The 25,375-nt window shown below is 44.4% G+C and overlaps 1 protein-coding gene across 1 annotated transcript in view; it reads right to left on the reverse strand.

The window, feature by feature from the left end:
* Window positions 1-3,854: 3,854 nt before the first annotated feature.
* Window positions 3,855-25,375, reverse strand: part of slc6a2 (solute carrier family 6 member 2) — a 28,778-nt gene continuing 7,257 nt past the window's right edge. The window contains exons 5-15 of the mRNA XM_057344634.1: window positions 22,934-23,072; window positions 22,666-22,800; window positions 22,426-22,529; window positions 21,089-21,213; window positions 20,883-20,995; window positions 19,978-20,106; window positions 11,655-11,754; window positions 8,033-8,133; window positions 5,750-5,917; window positions 5,288-5,359; window positions 3,855-5,067 (exon numbers count right to left, since the gene is read on the reverse strand). Of these exons, the coding sequence (XP_057200617.1) occupies window positions 5,044-5,067; window positions 5,288-5,359; window positions 5,750-5,917; window positions 8,033-8,133; window positions 11,655-11,754; window positions 19,978-20,106; window positions 20,883-20,995; window positions 21,089-21,213; window positions 22,426-22,529; window positions 22,666-22,800; window positions 22,934-23,072 (1,210 nt within the window). The 3' untranslated portion in view covers window positions 3,855-5,043. The remainder of the gene's footprint in view (window positions 5,068-5,287; window positions 5,360-5,749; window positions 5,918-8,032; window positions 8,134-11,654; window positions 11,755-19,977; window positions 20,107-20,882; window positions 20,996-21,088; window positions 21,214-22,425; window positions 22,530-22,665; window positions 22,801-22,933; window positions 23,073-25,375) is intronic.

The raw sequence follows: 25,375 nt of genomic DNA on the forward strand, positions 1-25,375 counted from the left end.
TGGACCAGACTGGATGACCGGCTGCACCGGACTGGAATGGCCGGCTGCACCTGACTGGAATGGTCGGTTGGAGTGCTGACTGGGAGGCCAGTTGAGTCACCGGCTGAGAGGCCGGCTGAGTCACCGGCTGGGAGGCTGGCTGTGCCACCGGCTGGGCAGGCCTGGATGTCGACAAGACGGGGCAGGAAGTCAGTGGCTGGGTAGCGCTCTCTGGCAGCTGGGCAGCGTTGTCCGATGGCTGGGCAGCAGACTGGGACACCGGCTGGATCGCCGGCAGGACAGGACGTCGACTCGACAGGCCTGGGTACCAGCTGGGATGCCGGCTGTGGAGGGAACAGGACACAGGCGGTCTCGACCCTGGAGGGGAACTCGACGACCTCAACCCTGGAAGGCAGCCTGGCGGTCTCGACCCTGGAAGGGAGTCTGGTGGCTTAGACCCTGGAGGGGAGCCCGGCGGCTTCGACCCCTCCCACTGCGATCCCTCTGTCTGCTGGGTCCATTTATGGCTGAATCATTCTGTCATGATAAGAAGGCAGACACGGAAACACAGGAACAGAGGACCCAATCGCAGACAGCGAATAAGGGGTAAACAAGGGCTTTAATAACACTAATACAAAACATGAAACAAAAACCCATGATGGGGTAAAACAAAAGGACCACAAGGGTAAAACCAGGAACATAAACAGGAACATAGACATATTATACTAACTAGACTGGACAAACTACAATACAAGACATGACTACAATAAACTAAACTAGACTTACTTGGACTCAAGACAAGGTGGGTGGAAAGGACACTTCACCCAACACTCCATACAATCAGAAATGATCCAGCACAAGACAGAAGACACAGGGGCATTAAATAAGGGGACAAATCAAGAGGGAACAGCTGTGGGGGATGAAATCATTACAAGCGATAACGAGGTAACGAGAGGGCGGGAACATAAACGAGACCGAAGGGAGCATATGGAAGGCCAACATGGCCAGAATGCCTCTCTCCACATAAAACAAGAGGTTCTGTCATGATCCCACCACTAGGCCAAGAGAAACACGTCATGATGTGGCCGAATCATGACAGATAGTACATTGTTTCATTTTCTGTAAGACGACATGCTGTGATTGTGCTCCTGAGTGGAAAAAAAATATTCTTATCATATTATTGAATAATACATTTTCCATAGTATGTTCCATAGTTAATAAAAATTCTGTGTAATAAGTGGCAAATGATCTTCTGATTAAAACAAGATCATTTGCCCTACAAAGTCCAGCATTACAGGTGGACCTTTTTAGAGCCCATAATCAATTGTTCTCTTGAAAAACAAATGACATGTCGCATGACATGACCTGGTTCCCATGATTAGAGATTTCATTATACATTTTGGCTGAAATTAATGCTTTTATCTACCAATAGCCTCTCATTTTTCCTCACAATCAGTGCAGAGTAAATGTGCAGATTCATGTGGGCTTTTTTAGGTTTCAGTTCATTAATGTAGTTGGCAGCAAAGGCACCTGCATAGCCCAAACAGTTTAATAGATTATTACACCTTTAATATGATACGCCAATGTTTGCGTGCATATGATATGCCAATTTAGCGCGCGTGCATATTAACCGGCAATTTGTCTTATTAAACTGTCCCCTAACCCAAACCTTAAACCTAATGTTAGCGTGCATGCATATTATAACCTCTACCCTAACCCTAAACCTAACAGTATTATTTTAATTATTTCAGTGTTTCCTCTTCATGTACTTTTCAAAATGGCTGCTCTCCAGCGAGGTGCACGCAAACATTGGCGTATCATATGCACGCAAAATCGAACTTTGGCGTACGTATTTCATGATAATGCTACAGCGTGTTATTTATACGCAATTCATGAGACCGGATTGCCATGTCACGGTCTGAGCAGACGTATACACTTTTGCTTGTCCGAGTGCTGCAGGTTTTTGGAAATATAAGTAATTCTTGCCGCTCGTATAGGAGCGGCAAGACAGACAGACAGACGTTGCATATCAATGACATTAATTAGACAGCATTAAAAGGTGGAGATCTGAAGCTGTTCAGCTGCGCGCAATTTCACGATAATTTGCGATCGTTTCACGATCATTATAGATTTCATATGAGAGAGGCGTACACGCGTTTTCTGCACGTTCATTCTATAATCACACGTCAAATTTAGGTTGGTTTCTACGCAACGTTTTATAAATGAGGCCCCTGGATTTGCTATTTGTTCAACAGTTCAACATTCTCCTGGGTGGTCAGATAAAACATTAGATTAGTGGATCAGTTCATCTGTCTAATGTAAACTTTTATTAAATGCACTAAGAGGAGAATATTCAAGGTCTCTAGAAAATACAATGCAAAACTGACCATTTGTGGCCATTCACCAACCGTGGCCATTCAAATAGCATTTAAGCAGAGCGGCCCCTGGATAACCAGGGTGTATATGTGGCAAAACACACAGACACAAAGCATAATGCTATAGAAAGCGATACAAAACATATCTTTCAGCCTGTGCTCAGCAGAACACACAACCTTTGTAGTCAACCTTTGTAGTATTAAATTCACTCAAAAACTAAGGGTCAAACAACAATACAGTTTGTTTGTTGCTCCAAACAAAGAAACACCACAAAATGAGGAACAGACATAATACTGATTTCAATCTGTATGTGTACTGTAAAGGACTTTATTATTATAATGTGCATATCTTGACTTCATATATAATTGTCACTCACAATCAAAAGTACATATTTGTATTTGTACACATTATTTTGAAAGCATCGCTCAGAAATGCCAGAGCTGCTCCGTTTACATTCATGTGGCTATGTCAGCTCCGGTTACACGGAATAATACATTTCTGAATATTTATATCCAACATCACACAAACATGATATAACAGCAGACACTTTATGTTTAAAATGGTTTACATTCACATTTCATAAAGAATTTGATACATATAATATTAGATATATAACAAAAGAATATATTTGTATCTCTTTAGATTTCATAATCCACATACTTGTCTGCTTCCTATACTAGTGACCATGTTTTCAATACCAAGTTTTGTTATTTGAAGAGATTTTACACAAATAAAACACAAACAGAGATGTTATAATGGGAGTTAATTTTGGCACTTTCAAATGTTAGTGAAACATTCTTTCAAACGAGAAAGCCACAGTGATTCATAAAATATATGTGTCATGTCAAGACAAAGACAAGCACAGAAGTCAGACGGGTCATTGAACTTTGAAATCATGAGACGTAATCTGTTGTAATAATATTCTGTTGCTGTACTAGAACACTGACACAAACAAAACCCATGAGACTTGTTCAAGCAGACCACACAAGAGCTTCAATTGCAGTTTTCAGTTTATAGCGGAAAATCCAATTTAAAAGTGTCAACTTGAAAATTTGAAATCAAAGAATTCTAATAGAACTTTTGTCAAAAAGAAATCAATTGAAACAGTCTTAACCCACTTTGGGATGTTTTGGAACATTAGTAGCTTAACAAAAACTTAGTATATAGAGTAGCAATATATAGAGTTTCATGTATGATCTCATTTTAAATCAGCAATACTATAATTCTCTTCAAGGGGCACAACATTTCTTAAAGGGACAGTTCACCCAAAAATGAAAATTCTGTCATCACTCAGGTTGTTCCAAACCTATAAGTTTCTTTGTTCTGCTTGACACAAAGGAAGATATTTAGAAGAATGTCAGTAACCAAACAGATCTCATCCCCCATTTACTGCCATAGTAGGTAAATTAAATACTATAAGAGTCAATGGTGGATGAGATCTGTTTGGTTACTGACATTCTTCCAAATATCTTACTTTTTTGTTCAGCAGAACAACGAAATTTACACAGGTTTGGAACAATCTGAGGGTGAGTAAATGATAGAATTTTCAATTTTGGGTGAACTATCCCTTTAAAATGTAAGACATTTAATGCTCAGTGCCGCAAGGTAGCGCATTTATCATGTAGTAAATATTTTTTGTGTAATAATGTTTCTCGAAGTCAAGGCAATAGCTAAAGCTTAATGCTTAATGTTGGTCCATTGAGCAAACTCACAAAACAAAAATAAAAAATCCCTTTTACCTAATATTAAAATAATAGCAAAGAGATCTAAAACTCTATCTGAGGCAGATCATGGGAATGAATCTTAGTTCATTTTAAAAGCATGAAGTTCCCTTAGCATTAGATTCTGAAGGCTCTCTCCTCAATGAGATGCCCAACAAGAGTGTCCCTGCACTCTCTTCATGAGGATGAGTGACTTAATGACAGGAAGTGTATGGCTAGATAAGGCACTGACAAAGTGGTGTACGTCTACTTTGTGAGGTGTGTCAAAAAAGGAAAGATGTGCTTGAGATAAGTCTTGGTGGACCCGTGATGAAACCCAGCTGTTGCAAAACCAAATCATTCTTGGAAAACATGGTAAAACCCACAGCTGGATTCGAAAACAGCAATGACTCAAAACCCTCAAAGCCTGCTTTTATCAAGTAAAAGATCTCCTGGATCAAGGGAGTTTCCATTTTTCAGTGTGTTACCTAAACCTCAACAACTCACTCTGTGAAATACAGTATAGTGTAAGTTAACATGCCCCGCACCCTTATTCCACATAAACACGCACTCAACTTCCCAGCCATTGAGGATATTATACCTGTAGCAGTTTTGTTGACATTTTCATGAAAAGTGACCCACAGCCATGACATTACAAAGTAAAATAATTACAAACTAATTTAGTTCATTTCAAAAATCATAAAAGTGGAAAATACATGGATTATAAAAAATAAATTTAATTATACAATTACAATAATTTTGCCTTACAATCTAAAAAAAGTCAAGTCAACCACTGAACACAAATGGAGCAGTCTGGGCAGTATAGTGTGTTGTTGAGAAACACGCAAATCCAACTTCATTCTGTCCTTTTCTTATAGGGACCCTTTTTGTACATTAATAGACCTTTCCAGAAACTTTTCTCTTTCACACACAATCTTTTCCAGCATTCAAGTAGCGTTTTATTGGGCACCCCCACCTGACCCCTTCATCAGATGGCTAACCAATGTCTTAGCTGAAAATAAGCACAAGACATGTCAAATAAATGACTGCATATATCATCTATTGATACATACAAGATACATATAAAACATTTACAATGAAATAAATGTGAGGACATGTAACCTTTGTCAAAGGGTTATGCTTATCAGGCCGGATCTCATTCTATGTCCCTTTATAAATACAAATTACTGATATTTAGCAATGGAACATTTAGCATTGTGCTCTGGTCTTACCTTGAACTGCCTGACATTACCCTCCGTCACCATGTGGTGTTCATGTTCTGGAGTAATGCAGTATGCTATCCTCTACAATAAAAAAAGTTAAAAAATATGTCAACTAGAAAGCACAAACAGGCAACAATAATGAACCACAGATCCAAACCAAAACTTAATCTCCTTGGAAACAGATGGCAACAGGGAAATGTGTCATTGTGTTCTTCAAGTGTTAGATGACATCTGAAACCATTTAAGAGAGTATGGTGCTTGTGGAAACTATGAACACAGTCCGACATCAGTAGCATGTTTGTGTCTTTTGCAAATTACGCATTTACTGTTAAACACTGAAATATAAAACATTCCAACAATTCAAGGACCACACAACATCTATATATGAAATAATATAGTCCGAACGTTAAGCAGTTTATACGAATTTACTTATACATTAAATCATTAATGAATATATATTTTGTTTCTAACCTCTTTTAAGGTGCCTGGCATACAAAGGAATTTGTATAAGGCATAGATGGGTACAAACAGCATGGACGACAAAGCTATGGACCAGCCCACCACATTCGACCAGTAAGGGAAACCATACTCATCGTATCTCAGCTCACTGGAGGTAACAATGCTGGCGATCACTACAAACTGCACACAAAATAGATGTCAGGTACAGAAATACAATATAAGAATTATTCTACAGTGCTGTTTTTTGTCAATCGATTTTTACTCCTATCTAAGAAAGTCTTAGGGCTCTATCATACACTCGGCGCAATGCAGCGCCATGCGCAAGCCGCGCAACGCAAATGTTTTTTGATAAGTTTCAGCCCGAAGCAGTTTTCATTTTCACGTCCTGCGCCACATTGTTTACATAGAAAATGCATTTGCGCCCATTTGTGCGCCCATGGGCGTGCTGGTCTGAAAACGAGGTGTGTTCAGGCGCATTGTTGGCGCGTTGCTATTTTGAAGCAACTGAAATTGACTGCGCCACTGACCGACTGAAACCTGGTCTAAAGTCAATGGCGCAATTTATTTTTGGTTATTTAAAGAGCGCGTTAGTAATACACGCCTATAGGCGGGTGCACAGTAAGCGTACATTCTGCTTATTACACACAGAGGGAAGCGCAGCAGCACACAAACATGCCAAATATTAAAAATAAATGGATTACAATGTAAAATATTATAATTGTGTACATAAAGGAAAAAAAATCCGGCTTGTCCTGTAGATGGTCTGCTCGTGCGCTTTAACCTTGGAGAAGCATCCAGTCTTTTCTCTTGCAAATTCTGCCGTGTAAATAGCGAATTCGCCATGGCGCGAGCACAACTCGTAAAGGGAATGGGAGATGATACTCTGATTGGTTTACTGCATGTTTTGCCCAAAACACACCAATGACTCATCAAGAGAATAGGGACCCCTTTTAGACCACGCACTGACCATTTTCCCATCCCTAAATTAGAAAAAGTACTTAGCCTAATGTTGTTCCAAACCTGTATAAATGTCTTTGTTTTGATGAACACAGAGAAAGATAATTGGAAGAATGTCATTAATCAAACAGATCTCATCCCCCATTTACTGCCATAGTAGGGAAAATAAATACTATGGGAGTCAATGGGGGGTGAGATCTGTTTGGTAAGTACAATGTGAGGGTAAGTACTTTTGCTAGTTTAGGGACGGGGAAATGGTAATTGGTTAAAAAAAAGGTTTTGGGTGAACTATTCCTTTAAAGCCTTAAACATCACACATAAGACATGCCATCTTTTTAAAGTTTCCTTTGTCATCTTAAAGGGATAGTTAAAGGGGTCATATGGCATGAATACGTGTTTTTCTGTGTCTTTGGTGTGTTATAAGTTGTCCATGCATGTATTAGACATGTAAAATTGCAAAAATTAAAGTGTCGGAACAAAAGATACATTCTATCTAAAAGCGAATGCTCACCCAGACCTGCCTGAAATCTACGTCAGTTCGTGGTATGATTTGACTAAGACCGCCCAAATGTATATGCAAGTAAGGTGGGCGTACCTGTCAGTACAATCGCTTTGGAACCTGATGTTCCAAATATGGTAAAAGACGTTACATTTCCGTCACACGCTTGCAGTATTCGACCAATCACTTACACACTGGTAAACTGGCCAATCATAGCACACCTCGCTTTTCAGAGCAATGAGCTTTGTAAAAAATCTGTGCATTTCAGAGAGGCGGGGCAAAGAGGAGATACAAACAAGCACGGTATGTGGAAAATACAGCGTTTTTGAACCTTAAATCGTGTATACACATTGCATTACATCTAAAACAATCGATAATATTCGTTTTAGCGCTGTCATATGACCCCTTTAACCCAAAAGTACAAATTCTGTCATCATTTACTCACCCTATTGACATTCCAAACTTGTATGACTTTTTTTCTGCAGAACATACCAGAAGATATTTTGAAGAAAAGTGGGTAACCAAACAGCAGCGGCACCCATTCACTTTCATTGTATGGACCCAAAATCAATTGCAAGTGAATGGGTGCCATCGCTGTTCTGTTAACAACATTCTTCAAAATATCTTCTGTTGTGTTCTGCAAACAAAATCTGGCCAACACTGAGGTATTTTTAAATTAATACAAGGGAGAACATTCGGTGTCAGTAAGCTGGGCCTAATAAAGTCAACATTGATGTGCTCAAGACATGTGGTGTTGACTTCTAAATGAACTGACTCTCTTTGCTGTGACTCAAAATATTTGGGTATATGCGGTAATGTAACCCAGGCATATCACTCACCAATAGAAAGACTGGACTGATGAACTTCCAACAAAGTCTCCAGTAGATTCCTGGTTTGAAGCCCATCATGCGTTCAATATCTTCACTAAATCTGTCCACGCCTAAGGGGCATCGTAAAAAGAAAATTAGCAGCATCTGGACATAATTTCAAGATAATGGCACCTGGGACCCTCCTTTGAATTGTGGCTTCTCTTGTTACAATATCAGCTATGATCTGAACGCGCTGTACTGTACTCATTGACAGAACTTTGTTTGAAAGTTATGTCATATATTTAAAAGAGATTTGAGTAGCGTCAGAAGTCAGGAAGCAATATTATGGACTGCAGAGGTGATAATCTTGAATTTTGAAGTTTTGAGGCTTTGAACGTGGTTTTTTGATATGGGGGAAATATGGATTAGCTTTTGATCTGTTGTGGGGGTATATTTGGGTTATAGAATATACAGAATTAACCCCACGTCTGCAGTAAAAAAAAATAATAAATGTTTTGGTCAATCCTGAGCCACATCAGTTAGCCACTGCATTTGGGTTCTTTAAAATGATGCTTTGATTTGCTTAGGCACTGTTATTAAGAGACTTGCATTAATGGAATAAAATGTTGAGTATCATAATAAATCATTTAAGTTTGCAATCCGTGACAGGTTCCTGTTGTGTGCTTTATACTTGCTATTTCTGTGTAACGTTTCTCAGCAGGACCGCAGCACGGCACATGTGCTTTGTCTCATTCAGGTTCAGATTCTTAAGATTATAGAGCACTCTACTATAAGAGGATGAGTTGCATAATGAGTTTTATTCAAACTTTTATTCTAAAATGGGCAGTGCAGTATTTGTCATGACTCTGCCTCGTCTTGTCATGGTTTTCTTGGTATTTTGGCAGAGTCATGGCAAAGCCTTAGGTTTTATGTGGAGAGAGAGATTGTTGACCTTTCGGCCTTCCATACTCTCTCTCTCCAGTCTGCGTCTCTGTTCCCGCCATCTCGTTTCCTCGTTAACTTTCCCTGAGTGTTTCATCACCCACACCTGCCCCTAGGTAATTATCCTTTGTCTGTCTCCCTATATAATACTGTCTCCCTATATAATACCCTCATGTGTCATTGTCCTGTGCTCGGTCATTGTATTCAGTTTGTCTGCGTCCAGTGTACCCCTGTTCTTGTGTGAATCCTGTGCTTGCTGTTTTTGCCTGTTTGTGTTTCGGTTGTTGCTGTTTCGTGAGTCTAGTAAGTGTCCAGTTTAGTTAACTTTGTCAAGTGTTTGTCAGTCTAGTGTTTAGTTAGTCTTCGTTCTGTGTTTGCATATTATTTTCTTGTTCTTGTTCTACACCCCCTCTTGGGCTTTTGTTTTGTTTATTTAAAAAAAATCTATGTTAATCCCTTCACCACCACTGCTGCCTGCGCTTGGGTTCTTTCCCCCTGAGATTCGGGACAGAATGACCGAGTCAAAACGAACCCAGCAGGCAGCTCCAAAGGACGGCACGGCGTCGTCCTCACGGGCCACCCAAGCCCGCTTGCTGCTAGGGTTCCGTCAGGGGAGTTACGGGAACCGGAAGTTCGCCGGGGCATTCTCGACGGTGGCGAGGTCGTCTGAGTTTGGTGAGGCGGAGTTGAAGGCGATCTTCAACTGCTGCCTCACTCAGCGCCTCGTCCCGTCGGAGAAGAGGCTGCTGGCTCCCCTTGGGTTTGCTGACATGGTCAGGTTTGTGGCCAACCGGGACGGTGCCGAGGGTGAGGTTCCACTTGGAGCTTTCACCTCACGGTCGACCGCTCCGGAGGGCCTCGTCCTGGGTGCTGCTGCCCTGGGGGACTCAGTACCCTCCGGCTTGTGCTCCACGGTCCCCAGTTCTCCTGGCGGAACCTGTGGCGAGTGGGGGAGGAGTGACCCGGGGACAACGTCTGCGGACTCCTCCGACCCAGATCTCCCTTTGTCTTCCACAGGCCTGGCTTTGACGAGAGATGGAGAGGTTGTTACAATATCAGCTATGATCTGAACGCGCTGTACTGTACTCATTGACAGAACTTTGTTTGAAAGTTATGTCATATATTTAAAAGAGATTTGAGTAGCGTCAGAAGTCAGGAAGCAATATTATGGACTGCAGAGGTGATAATCTTGAATTTTGAAGTTTTGAGGCTTTGAACGTGGTTTTTTGATATGGGGGAAATATGGATTAGCTTTTGATCTGTTGTGGGGGTATATTTGGGTTATAGAATATACAGAATTAACCCCACGTCTGCAGTAAAAAAAAATAATAAATGTTTTGGTCAATCCTGAGCCACATCAGTTAGCCACTGCATTTGGGTTCTTTAAAATGATGCTTTGATTTGCTTAGGCACTGTTATTAAGAGACTTGCATTAATGGAATAAAATGTTGAGTATCATAATAAATCATTTAAGTTTGCAATCCGTGACAGGTTCCTGTTGTGTGCTTTATACTTGCTATTTCTGTGTAACGTTTCTCAGCAGGACCGCAGCACGGCACATGTGCTTTGTCTCATTCAGGTTCAGATTCTTAAGATTATAGAGCACTCTACTATAAGAGGATGAGTTGCATAATGAGTTTTATTCAAACTTTTATTCTAAAATGGGCAGTGCAGTATTTGTCATGACTCTGCCTCGTCTTGTCATGGTTTTCTTGGTATTTTGGCAGAGTCATGGCAAAGCCTTAGGTTTTATGTGGAGAGAGAGATTGTTGACCTTTCGGCCTTCCATACTCTCTCTCTCCAGTCAGCGTCTCTGTTCCCGCCATCTCGTTTCCTCGTTAACTTTCCCTGAGTGTTTCATCACCCACACCTGCCCCTAGGTAATTATCCTTTGTCTGTCTCCCTATATAATACTGTCTCCCTATATAATACCCTCATGTGTCATTGTCCTGTGCTCGGTCATTGTATTCAGTTTGTCTGCGTCCAGTGTACCCCTGTTCTTGTGTGAATCCTGTGCTTGCTGTTTTTGCCTGTTTGTGTTTCGGTTGTTGCTGTTTCATGAGTCTAGTAAGTGTCCAGTTTAGTTAACTTTGTCAAGTGTTTGTCAGTCTAGTGTTTAGTTAGTCTTCGTTCTGTGTTTGCATATTATTTTCTTGTTCTTGTTCTACACCCCCTCATGGATTTTTGTTTTGTTTATTTTAAAATAAAATCTGTGTTAACCCCTTCACCACCACTGCTGCCTGCGCTTGGGTTCTTTCCCCCTGAGATTCGTGACAGTATTACTCTGGGAGCAACATTAAACATGCTGCAAGACTATTCTCTTGTTAAGATGTATTGTAAGTAATCCCTTTTTTTGGGTCCAAGCCTCCACTTGTTTCAAGCGAGAGTGTGATCTAAACAGCTGTTTATGACCACTATTTAGTCATATCACATATTTAAGCACAACTTTTATAAACTCAAGGTGTGCATTACAGGCTCCAGGCAGAATCTCTAACATCAATATTTTAATCATTCAAAAAATATCTGGGCTATCTGGGATTTCATTATGGAGATAAAGTTTAGGATTGTTGTGGTTTTTCAATAATTTGACAGCATGTCAGCAGTTTTAGCATGTTTTGTTATTGGCATCAGACATCAGACTTAACAAGCGGATAGTGCACAACCCATGGTACCTGTTGTGATGACAATGTGACATTAAGCAAATACTCACCATAAAACCAAGACACTCCAATAGCTTCGATCAGCACCGCAAACAGAATTGATGTCCCTGCTGCATATTTGTCCAACAGGGTCAATACATAGATCCCACCCTGTTATGACACAGCAAAAGAAGTTGACAAAGTGAGATGAAGCTCTACACTGAGCTGCTAAAAAAACTGAAACATTCTAAAAAATATGTGACAATAAAATAAACATTAAATGTGCAGTGAACTAGGACAGTGGTTCCCAAACTGGGGTACTTGTACCCCCGGGGGTACGCCAGGTGACGGAGGGGGTACGTGAACAAAATCCTGAAATCTACTGTTTACTTAATTATAACGCACCTGACAATCAACCAGGCATGTTTTTCTCACAAGCTAAATATAAAGACGTGCTCCCTCTAGTGTACACACAGCAAAATAGTAGTCACGTAGTGCCATAAAAGGTCAAATTCATGAAATCCAATCAAAAAATATGCGTCCACTCATGCGTAAGCGCACGTCTTTACGTACCGCATGTGACTTCGCACAAAAATTACTGACAGACTTCTGGATAGCCTTGCATGGAGAGTATCGTGCCTTAGCCGATCGCGCTTTGAAAACATTACTGCCCTTCTCCACAACGTATCTTTGCGAGAGTGGGTTTTCAGCACTTGCCCACATAAAGAACAAATATCGACACAGACTCTGCATAGAGAATGATTTGAGACTCAGACTTTCTCCGATACAACCAAACATCACAGAGTTATGCAAGTCATTTCAAGCACATCCATCTCATTAAACAGTGAGTCATTTATTTATATATGAGTCATATATAATTTATTGTGTGATAAAAGAAAATTACATGTATTTAAAATGCAAATAAAAAAATGTTTGAGACCACAATTGTGACTGTAAGACAGGGGGTACGCAGAATGATGTTAAATCCCTGGGGGGGTACGCCATTGTAAAAGTTTGGGAACCACTGAACTAGGACCACAATTTTAACCCGAGCTTTTGTTATATAAGAGGGAATCGTATTCAAGCGAACATCCTGTAAGTGTCAGACCGGAAAACGCCCTTGTTACTGAAATAACAACTGTTATTGACACGAGGCTCAGCAAACGGCAGGTCCTGGAATGCACCTGGATAGGTTGAACACCGCTTCCACAGAAGAATATCAACGCCTACTTCTCAAGCCCTGCCCACTGGTTCGCGCATGACAGTACTGAACACAAGCTGCACAGAACCAGATAGAGCGAGTGTAAGCATCATGACGTTAAAGATCGCAAAATATTGTGCAGTGCCTGGTTGTGGAAGAACACAGTCGCTGCATAACCTTCCTTCGGATTCCGACAGTAGGAATGCGTGGTTGAAGTTAATTTTTAAAGACGTTCCAGCTCACGTGGGGAAAACATTGAGCGTTTGTTCGCTTAATTTCAACGTGGATTCCTTGAACAAGTCACATGTGACGTTTGGTTCCCTTTCTGTCGGTCTCTCGACGTTGTGTCGAACCGACAGAATGGGGTTTGTCTTGAGAACCTATCATCTTCTGAGTATTTAGAAAAGGCCAATGAAAATTGGCGAATGAAATTTCGCTTTTCATTCACCTTTTGTTCTTCAGAGCCTAAGCATCTGATGAGCACTTCCAGATCTTCGCTGATCTTCCAGATCTTCGCTGGTCTTCCAGATCTTCGCTGGTATCCTGCTGGAATCTACGACGTGGACAGCGGACGGTCCCTTCCTGCAGTGACTCTCCCCAGGGCGTCTCGGCAGTTCCGGAGGTGTTCGAGCAAATTTCCTTTTCTAAAAGAGCAAATTTCTCCAGCGTGGCTTGTCCCGCTGTTCTCATGGGTGCAACACACTCATCGAGGAGGGGGACGGACACAATGCCTGCTTCCAGTACGCTGGGGCAGACGTTGTGGATACGTCCTGCCCGCACTGCGGGCGGTGACGATTCAGACGTTGCGTCACAGGTGGCTGTGTTCCCAGGGACTCAGCCACCACTCGTTTGCTCCCCGTTCCGTGGCGCAGGACTACGGCCCTGCCGTCCCTATGGCAAGCAGCGAGGGTGATATGAGGATTACTGTGAGCGATAATCCGCCAGCCACGGCTCACGGACCTTCACACCTGTCTCGCTCGTCTGACCGTTCCCCAAAAGACGTCCGCCGTCTTATTCCTCAATCAGGTATTCGGACACGATGCGTGATGATGAGATTTCTCTTGCAGCATCGGGGGGTGACGTACTGCAATCCGACTCCGACGATTCCTCGGCTCCCTCCCTCGGGGGGTCGAGCCCAGGAAAAAGCGGATGTCGAGATGTCGGCCATGCTTTCCCGGGCCGCCGTGAGTGTTGGGTTGCAGTGCCCGCACTGCCTCTCCCGGCGCTCGCGGCTGGCTACATGGCGCCTCGGGTTTGAGCGCGGCTCCAAGCCGTGCCCGCCCCTAGTGCCGTGTTTACCGGAGGTGCATGAGGAACTTTGTAAGACCTGGAATGCCCCTTCCCGGCACGTTTCACGTCAAACAAAGTTCTGTCACCCTCTCTTCCCTCGAGGTTGAGACAGCTGGAGGATACGTCGTTGTCCCCCAGGTGGAGTATGCCGCCACGGTGCTCATGCCCGTAGGCGGTGGCCACCTGGGGGGGGCTCGACCTAGACTCCCGTCCAAAGCATGTGGGGTCTCGGCATCTCTGGTGTCGAGAGCTTACATTGCGGCGGACCAAGCTGCCTCCTCTCTCCACGCTATGGCTCCTGCCAGGCCAAGGCGTTGAGAGAGCTCCACGAGGGTAAGACTGACCCAGCACTTATGCAGGAACTCCGCGCCGCCACTGGCCTCGCTCTACGGGTGACCAAGGTGACCACGCGGGCCCTGGGTCGGACGATGTCCACACTTGTGGTCCATGAGAAACTCCTCTGGCCATCCTTGCGCAGATGAGTAACGCCGAGAAGGTCCGCTTTCTCGACCACCCGTCTCGCAAGGGGGGGCTGGTTGGTGTTACTGTCGAGCGCAGCGGCCCCACTCACCCGCCCGTCGGGGGGGCGCGAGACCCGCACGCGGCCTCCCCCGGAGGGTTCTCGACAGTAAGAAGCAGTCCTCCGTGCCGCAACTCGGCCGCCTCGGCCGTCGAGTCCCGTGCACTGTCTGCTTCCCAGCAGCCCTGGTCCTCTTCAACGCCCTCCAGCTCTGGTGCCCCCCACTCAGGCGGCCCCCCCTGGAGGAGACAGCGAAGAGGAGACCATCGCCCCATCAGCAGCCGCGGCGAAGCGGCCGTCATGGGAAGACCTCAGGGGGATCGAGGCTACCATTTGGCCCGACCCCAGCCACATTGCTGGGAAGTCGGATAGGGACGGATCCTGCCCCATCTCTCCATCTGCTGGCCCCCTCCGTGGGGCTGGCTCCCACTTACTCTCAAAAAGGAGAGTTTCCTCTCTCTCTGGGTTACCACAGGCGCTCTCACCCTCTGCACGACGGTGAACGGCAAACTCGACGTTGCGTCATGGCAAAGCGCAATGTCGAGTATAAACACCAGCCTTCAGCACTCTCAGACAGACAGTGCGTCGAGCCGGACAATCGCCAGGCAGGAAAAACTGCAGAGCCGATCTTTTCCCCGGGGGTCCTCCGTACTGCAAGGAATCCGTACTGCTAGCCATCGAACCACCCTCCGCGGGGGCGATGAAGCAGATCAAACCTCTAGTCCCCCTGTCACAGTTCTGGGAGCCTGGTCTCAGCTTCCCAGACTGTCAGGCTGGCTGAGGAAGACGACCCGTCTCGGCTACGCGATTCAGTTCGCTTCACATCCGCCCAAGTTCCGGGGCGTCCTTTTACCTCAGTCAGAGGCAGGGATGCCCCCGTACTTCGGGCGGAGGTCGCCTCCCTTCTGGTGAGGAGAGCGATCGAGCCCGTCCCACCGGCCGAGATGTTCAGCGGGTTCTACAGCCCGTACTTCATTGTCCCCAAGAAAGGCGGAGGGTTGCGCCCTAACGTGGATCTGCATGTTCTGAACAGGCACCTACACAAGCTGCCTTTCAGGATGGTCACGCAGAAGCGCATCCTGGCATCCGTCAGGCGTCAGGACTGGTTCATGGCAATCGACCTGAAGGACGCATACTTTCATGTCTCGATCCTCCCTCGACATCGGCCGTTCCGACGGTTCGCGTTCGAGGGACGGGCATATCAGTACAGGGTCCTCCCCTTCGGTCTGTCCCTGTCTCCACGAGTCTTTACGAAGGTCGTGGAAGCCGCCCTCCTTCCCCGTTGGGAAGGAGGTGTGCGGGTACTAACTATCTCGACGACTGGCTCAAGTTTTGGCACACTCTCGAGATCTGTTGTGTACACACAGGGACCTGGTGCTCCGGCACCTAGATCGGTGGGGCTACAGGTCAACTGAGAAAAGAGCAAGCTCTCCCCGGTGCAGAGCATCCTCTTTCTCGGTATGGAACTCGACTCTGTCCTCACGAGCGGCCCCGCTCCCCCCCCGGGGGGGGCGCGAGACCCGCGACGAGGAAGCCCGCACCCTCGCGGCCTCCCAGAGGCAGCGCGACTGACTAGCGCGCCCGATCAGTGTTGAACTGCCTGAAGATCAGACAGTCAGCGGTCCCCCTGTAACAAGAGGCTCCTGGGATACATGGCATCCTCGGCGGGGGGGGCCCCCCTCGGGTCGATGCACATACGACCGCTCCAACACTGGCTGCAGAGTCAAGTTCCTTGGAGAGCGTGGCACACCGGCAGCAGGCGTATGGTCACACGCTTTTCTGCCGACACACCCTAACCCCCTGGTCTCCATGACCTTCTTGCGGACAGGGGTCCCCTTTGGGATGCCTCCCTGCAAGGTTGGGGTGCCGTGTGCAACGGGCAAGCAGTGTCGGGGCGGTGGACGGGCCCCCGCCTGCGTTGGCATTTCAACTGCCTAGAGTTGTTGGTTGTGCTACTTGCATTGAGGAGGCTACTACCTCTCATGCAGGGAAGCACGTGCTGGTCCGGTCGGACAGCACAGCTGCTGTGGCGTATTCTTTCACTCACAGCAGCTAACATGACTCGCCCGACGCCTCCTCCTCTGGAGTCAGCAGGTGATCAGCTCCCTGCGAGCCACACACATCCCAGGCGTCCTGAACCAGACAGCCGATGCGCTCTCTCGTCAGTCGACGCCTCGCGGAGAGTGGCGACTCCCTCCCCGCGCAGCCGGCTCATTTGGGGGCAGTTCGGCCAGGCACAGGTGGTCCTGTTGCCTCCCCGGACTCCACCCATTGTCCGCTTTGGTACTCCCTGTCCGAGGTACCCTCGGCACGGATGCCCTTGCACACAGCTGGCTGCGGGACAAGCGGAAGTACGCTTCCCCCCAGTGAGCCTCATTGCACAGGTCCTGTGCAAGGCCAGGGAAGAGGAGCATCAAGTGGTACTAGTTACACCCCTTTGACCTAACCAGGACTTGGTCCTCGGAGCTGAGGCTCTGACAACAACTCCCCCCTGGCCACTCCCCCTGGCAAACGGCTTCCCCAGGGGAAGGGGCACGTTACGGCATCCCAGGCAGAACCTGGGCTCCATGTCTGGACAGGACGAGGAGATCCTCTCCCCCTCCACACTGGGAATGTATGTAGCCGCTACGGCCGCTCATCATGACCCAAGTGCTGGGTAGCCTCTGGGACAGCACGACCTGGTCATTAGGTTCCTAAGGGGCGTGAGAGGGTGACCACCTTACCCGCGCTCCGTACCCTCTTGCGAACTAGGTGGCGGGCCTCAAGAGGCCCCGCCCCCTTCGAGCCTCTCGGGGTTGCCGCTCTTTCTCAGTCTTGATAAAGACGGCTTTCCGCATGGCGCTCACCTCCAAGAGGGTAGGGGATCTACAAGCACCCTCCGTGTCCACGGATTGCCTAAAACTCGGGGCCGGGATTCTCACGTTATCTTGAAACCCCGCCCCGGCTACGTGCCCAAGGTTCCCACCACTCTCCCGAGAGACCAGGTGGTGAACCTGCAGGCGCTCCCCACCGGGGAGGAAGACCCAACCTATCCATGTTATGTCCAGTATGCGCACGGCGCCTCTACTTGACAGGACGCAGCAGAAGCTCTGAGCAGCTCTTTGTATGTTTCGGAGGTCAGCAGGAGGGCTGTCTCCAAACAGAGGCTGGCGCACTGGATCGTGGATGCCCTCGTTAGGGCATACCGATCTCTTTCGCCCCTGCCCGTTGGGGGTGAGTCAGGGCGCCTCTCTGCCAGACATCTGCAGAGCTGCGGGTTGGGCTATGCCTAACAACTCAGTGAGGTTCTAATACCTATGCGCGGAACCGGTGTCAGCCCGCATCCTGGCAAGGTGTGGGACTGGCAGCCGGTAGGGCGTACGCCTGCGGAAGCCCTTCCCCCTCCGGGGGGAGCATTGGCGATCCCGCCTCACTTCTTTCCCCTCGGGTAAAGAACAGGCATTCCATCCATCACTAGCACCCTTCCAGGGGACAGGCTGGGCAGAGCAGCCCTGCCCCCTTAGGCCGGGGGACAGTTGAGTTATCTCCCACATAGCTCTAACCGGACCTAGTGCTCCAGACGTGGTAACCCCCCCTCCGTGGGCTGTTCCGTCTGATGTATCCTCATGAATGGTTCCCACCTTGGCAACCCATGACCTCCCCAGGTGGACTCCCACCTTGCGGTTAACTCCTGCAGTCCACACTTTCCTCCCATGAGTTCTCCCCTGATGGTGAGACCATGTGGTGTCTCCACTAATTCCTCCCTACGGTAGGTAGTGGCCTCTGCAGCGTTTTTCCCCCAGAGGGGAATAATGCTTACCCAGTGGCCCGTACGGTGCCGGGCGGCTTCTCGCCATTTAGAGAACTAGGCCTCCGCCCGTGACGGCCGGTGATAGGGGCTTCCCAACTTTGTGTAAAGCTCTGGGTCCCCCTACCTCTCCACTGGAGGGTCATAATTTCGCGTTAGCGTCTTCGTCTGACTCGCCCAGGCCAGTCAACGTCGCTCCGCAGAGATTGTGAAGCGGCTCAGTGCTGTGGCGTTTTCCATAGGAACCCCATTCTGTCGGTTCGACACAACGTCGAGAGACCGACAGAAAGGGAACGTCTTGGTTACGGATGTAACCTCGGTTCCCTGATGGAGGGAACGAGACGTTGTGTCCCTCATGCCACAACACTGGCCGCCCACCCCAGCGGTCGGGGGAGGATGCTTTAGGCTCCTCAGACCAACAGGTGAATGAATGAGCACGCCGGCTTCCCTCTTATACCCGGACATCCGGGGAGGAGCCCGGCATGCAAATTTCATTCGCCAATTTTCATTGGCCTTTTCTAAATACTCAGAATATGATAGGTTCTCAAGACAAACCCCATTCTGTCGGTTCGACACAAAGTCTCGTTCCCTCCATCAGGGAACCGAGGTTACATCCGTAACCAAGACGTTTTGCGGAGAGACTAAAATGAAAAAGCAGTGCTGTGCCATCAATATTGGATCCGATAGGAATGGAGCAGCAATCTTATGTGAGTAAAGCATATTTGTACTATGTGTCACTATTGCTTTGTTAGAGATCGCTTGATATGCCCTGATAGTATTACCTGGGGACCTCTAGTCATTTGTAATAATTGTAATTGGCATCTCTGTGATTTGGCGGGCTCATATATCATTTTTCAAGGTTTTATCCACCATTTGCGAATAATGGTGGCTGTTTTGAAGTGTTTTGATATTATTTCTGGTGCTGGGCCATTTTGGCCGGGAGTCTACCATTTGTTGATTTATCATGAAAACTAAAACATTTGAGACCCGCAATCACGGTGATCTTCTGTCCGGTTCGCGGGTCTTAAATGCTGACATGTACGGTCATATATCACTAAACACCATACAACTATAGGCTATACAAACTATACGCAAAGCCTTGCCATCACATCCGGGAAATAAGTCCTTAAATTTGAGTAAAATCAGGTTACGTAACGTTACGTCTCTAACCAATTTCACAGAAGGCTCCAACTATGTCAACTATGCAAGCTGCTATCCAATCATAGAAGTGGGCGTTTACTTCCAAGTCTTCTATGCGGCCCGCCCTTAAAAACCGGCCGGCCTCAAAACCAGGGTAGAAAATAGCCTATTACTTATTGATTTTGATGTTTTCGAATGTAAAAACCACGCGAACGTCATAAGTAGACATCAGACAATAGTATAAAACAATAAAAATGGCCAGTTCACTGCACCTTTAATATTTTTTGGTATATTCATTTTATTACACTGCCTGAATACAGACTATTGTTGGATTCAGCTTAATGTTTCTTAAAATGTTTGTAAAGTCTTAGCCTTGAATAAAAAAAAATTACAGTGTCAGAAACAATAATATTTCTAACGATAACAATCACTTCGTACTGTGCAAACAACACTTACATTTGTGATGCAAAAGAGCGCTACAAGGAATGTCCCAAATGCTGTAGCGAATGTAAAAACCTTTCTATTCCTCTTGAGAATTTTGAAGTCATCTGAGAGTCCAGTGATTACTGCCTCCATGCCGCCCATCTAAATAGGATACTACATCACTAGTGTATGCATACTGGATTTTACAGCTGCACTATTTTTAGTTGAAGTTTAAATAGTTGAAACTTAAAGTCACCATGAAATCAAAGAGGGAAAATTCTAAGTGTTTTACAGTGTTGCAGCGATTATAATAAATTATTTATCCGTGCACACCATTGTTTTTTTTCATTCATTTGCACTTGTAATCTTTAATCAAAAACATTAAGTTCATCTCCCCTTCTCAACAACAACTCTTCACCACATGACGTAAGCAACAGAAAAAGGGTAGGACTATACTGACTGCCCCATGGCCATGCATTTTTAGCCCTCCCCTCCAGGCCCCGGGTCAGTCACTGAACAAACAAACCAATTAAAATGTGAAGGGCAAAGTGAAGCCCTGCATTTTTCTAATTTCAGAAGACGTTTCGCCCGGATAGCCTATACGTCACGATACGGAAAAGAAGTCAATCGCAACTTCTGTTTCATGGTGATTTTAAATGGTGTTCCTGTAGCTTAATTGGTAAATGGAACTATACTGATAAAAACATGGGCAGCTTCAGTGCACTGTAGGTCACTTTGGATAATAGCATCAGCCAAATGCAAAAACTTTTAATAATTTATATCTAAACAAGTTTGTCTCAATTTCAAGTGAGACGCAGATAGTTTCGAAAGACACAGATTACAATCTCAACACTCAGAGTAGATGTTACAGTATACACCATACCATACAATCCAGTTGCATAGAAACCAAGACAATAACAAGATTTATTTGAACTTACAGAGCTGTCAATCCCAAGGGTCAGAAGCATAATGAAAAAAACTATTGCAAAGAATGTAGATCCAGGTAGAGTTGAAATCGCTTCTGGGTATATAATAAATACCAGTCCAGCTCCTGAACACAGACACGCACAATCACTACAAGTATTTGCAGCAAATTTGCAATGAGCAAATTTATACAAGAGCTAAAACTGTAGAAGCTACAGACCTTCAGTGGCCACATCCTTTATGTCGACGCCATGCCGATTAGCCATATACCCCAGTACTGAGAAGATGGCAAACCCTGAGAAGAAACTGGTAATGCAATTAATAGTGCTGGTCAGGATAGCATCCCTGCAATAGAGCACAAGAAGAGATACATTATAGCTGATGACTTGCGGGATCTATCACATAAATATTTAAAAGTGAACACTTAACCCCATTGAAGATCAGCTCTGTTTTATATCAAATGAAATCTTAAGTTTAGAAATCAGATTTATATAGCTCATTTCCTGTCATGATTCCACTGGGTTTGACACAGCATAACTTTGCAATAGCCAAATTCATCACCGGTTAACATAATGACTGCAATAAATGTAGACTGTGAAGAAGTACATGAACACCTATTTCACTGGAATCATGTTTTGGTTTCTTGTGCACTTGTATTTTCAATGTGAAAACGTGATTGGAAATACACACTCATATAGGTTTAATTTCTTAACAAAGTTGGATCTGTGGGTTCAGTTTCAGCTAATGTAAAATTGATACTGCTTACTGTAAGTCATCAATATTGATATTAAGCGTGTACATTTACAAGTCATCTTTTGATCTGACATTTGAATAAATAAAACAATCAATCTTTGCTTCTCACACATAAAATAAAACTTTTCACTTCATGCACCATATCCACAAGCATTTTATGACAAATGTAGCTGTTTATGGTGGATTAATCATGATATATGAGTTGGAATATGAACAGTATTTGACATAAGGCTAATTTTTTACTTCAGTACACTTCTTCAGCCTTGAATGAGTCTTATGATATCAGTAGGCAACAAGCAGAACAAGTTTGTGTACACCGTTTTTAAATCCATTTGTATGTAAAATTTCCCACAATTTACGTGAGAAATGTTTTTATCCACAATTTACCATTTCCTTCTGATTGCGTTTTAATAAGAAGGCCCAATGTGTGTGATGAGGTTAAATGCAGGGCAAGTCTCCAACATCACCATAGGATTTATACACTTTAATGAGTGGTGAAATGTCTTAAGACACAGAGAAACATTGTTCTACAGTTTGACCTGGATCTAAAAATCTGTTATATACTGTTATTTTAACCACAGGGATTCACAAGGTGACTGCCACCTGCTGGTCCCATCAACAATTCTAACAAAATATAATTTTCAGAGGCAGCATAGCCAAGGACTAGTCTAAGTGAGTTAAGCAAAAAACATTAAAAAATCAATGTGTGCTTTGAAGTGAAATTCACACATTAAACCCTTTTGTGCAATTGCCATACAATTAGGCGACATTATTACCTACCACACGTATCAAGATCTGTCTTACCTGTAGCAGTTATTGTCAAATTTATTGTAGCTAGCGTAGGCAATGAGGACTCCAAACCCAGCTCCTAGAGAATAGAAAATCTGAGTAGCTGCATCAATCCATACCTGCAGCAAACAAAAATCAGTGATTATCTGTCTATTACAAAGCGAAGTGCATCTCTTAAGATTTATGTATGGAGATATCTCATTGTATGTTCATAGAATGGGTTACCCATACAGCAATTGTGGGTGAATAACATACTTGTAGGTTATTGAGCTTGTTCAGGTCAACGTGGATATATTCCCTAATTCCATTCATTGCACCAGGGAGAGTGATACCTCGAATCAGCAACACCAATAACACTATGTAGGGCATAGTAGCTGTAATATACACCACCTGAACACACACGCGAATACACCTCTTGAATACAGATCACATTAAAACCTACAGCATCTCAACAATTTAATATTTACTCAGACCTGTCATTGACAGAATGGCCTAAAACAAACATCGTTTGGAGGTTTTGCACCTTTCCCGATGATTTGACCCCCTTCCACAAGCTGAAGTAGAGGATGAAGACAACCACAACGAGGCAGAGGGTGAGGTCCCAGCGAGGAAGACCCAGGTCATGGATGCCTTTACTCTCGTGGATGTGCAGCACCCCGCGCCTTGAGAGGAGAAAAGGTCGGCGTGGTTAGAGCATTATCTGTTTCTAGTCTGAAATAGAGATTTTGCGCAACATTTTTGGCTTATCTTTCACTTTAAATGAAAGTGTGCTGTATTTTGGGCACTTTTATCTAGAGTTAGATAACATTCCTCCTGTGCCTTGTTCAAAGGCTCTCAAAGCGGTCGTGAAGGAAGGATCCATCTGGGATTTATTCGAGTGTCTACCTTATCCAATTATGGAGGTTTTATCAATGAAGCTCCCACAAATAATGCCACCATTATTGTGTTTCTTGTTGGATTTGGGGAAAACAGAGTAAAATATTCATGAACGTTTTTGCGCACATATTAAAAAGGTGGAGATCTGTTCAGCATGCAGGAATAACTCTTTGTGCAAAGCAAGTTACATTGTACATTTCAAACGTTTTGTTTTGTGGTGCAAACAATATAAATCATTTAAATAAATAATAGTCTTAATTTGGCTATAGCCATCTTACCTGTCTGTTAGTTAGGTCTTCAGGTCAAATGTTGTCTTCTAAATAATATTTATTACCAGGTGACCAAAAAAAGAAACACTATAAAAACACATGGCGTCAAATGCATGATGTGCGGTCATGTTTCTTGGAAGTGGGCCTCATCGGCTCTTCCAAATGATATACTGTAATGCTTCGTCCTTAGTTACTACAATAAAGTGTTATTGTCAGCTCAGAATCTTTAAAAACAGAACTCAGTCTAGGATAACTTTCAATGGAAACCTGTCTTGTTATTGTAGCACATTCTTACACACTTTTATGTGCTTCATATGTTATGGTTATGCTCGCTCTTATTTTATGTCTGTCTCGTATTGTCTTTTCTCCTGCACACACTAACTCAAACAGTATCACGCACTCTCCCTGTGTTAGTCCATTCAACTCATTTGCCAGGTCATAAATCCCTGTTTCCACCATAGGTTCTTGCATCCCAGGAGGGATGACCAATGTTTCTACGTAGCAATTTTACATCTTCAAATTGAAAAACTATGAATTACGGTGAAGATGTTTGGTATTGGAAGATGTGTTCCTGTGTAGCTCAGTTGGTAGAGCATTGCGTTAACAATGCAAGGTTGTGGGTTCGTTCCCAGGGAACACACACTGATGAAAGACATGTATAGACTAAAATGCACTGTAAATCGCTTTGGATAAAAGCGTCTGCCAAATGCGTAAATGTAATGTAAATGATTCTATCCAATCATTAATTCCATGGGTTCTGTCTTCCAACAAATATCTGCATATGCCCCATCTGAAAAGAGCCTCTGTAGAATGAGATCTAAATAATTCCTGTGCTGCACCTCCCAGTGAGGTTCAAAGAGCAGAAACAATAAAGGCCATTGTTCTTAAATTATAAACAAGCTCCAAAAGGACTGCCAGAGCATTGCTGTAATCTTTCCTTCTGAAAGCGGCATCTTGTAGAGGAAAAACTTAAACTGGAACACACTTTATGAATTCAGGTTTGATTTTAGACCCAGATGTGTCATTTCTACTTCAAATTCTTCACGTCACCTGATTAATCTCCCATACTTATGATTTTATGTGTAATGTGTTGTTTTTACAATGTTGACAGTAACAATAAAGGATCAGCACAAAGGTCTGGTTTCATTTCCAACTATAATGTCTATATATGGGGAACACAGCATCTTTAAAACTGGAGAGAGTTTGAGATTCTCATGAATCCATCAAAAAGTCATTAGGTCGTGCAGTTAGGATAAACAAGAGTGTGAGGTCCAGGGTGATGAAACCATCACTTCTTGTCTAATGAAACAAGGATAACCAGACAGAAATTTAGCCCTCAAGGGATGGGAGACGGTCCAATCCCAATCCAGTCGTTCAGGTTCTTTTGAAGTATCCAATTTGCGTAATTATTGCCCCAAACATCCCGAGAGGCCTGCCAATCTGTCTGTTCTGCTATTGCTTGACCTTTATTCCACTTTCTCTAAAATTTCATTTGACCCCTGGCTCTATGAAACATAAAATAATTTCACAAACATCTCACTTCAAGGAATTCAGTTTTTGTGTTCAATTCATGCATTTCTTCACTCATTTGCCACTTAAAGAAATACATGAGCACTGCGATAACACTAGAAAGAGAGACCTTATTACTTATACCAATTATAGACACGACATGAACATGCACTTGACTACAAGTTGAAAAGATGTAGGGAGATATCAACCTTGGATATTAATCTTTGATAACTTGTGTCCTTATGCTTTGATGACCTTTTATACATTAATAAACAGTCAAAACAAGCACAAAGATATAATCTTAATCATTT

The sequence above is a fragment of the Triplophysa rosa genome, linkage group LG1 (assembly GCF_024868665.1).
Source record: "Triplophysa rosa linkage group LG1, Trosa_1v2, whole genome shotgun sequence".
Classification (NCBI taxonomy): Eukaryota; Metazoa; Chordata; class Actinopteri; order Cypriniformes; family Nemacheilidae; genus Triplophysa; species Triplophysa rosa.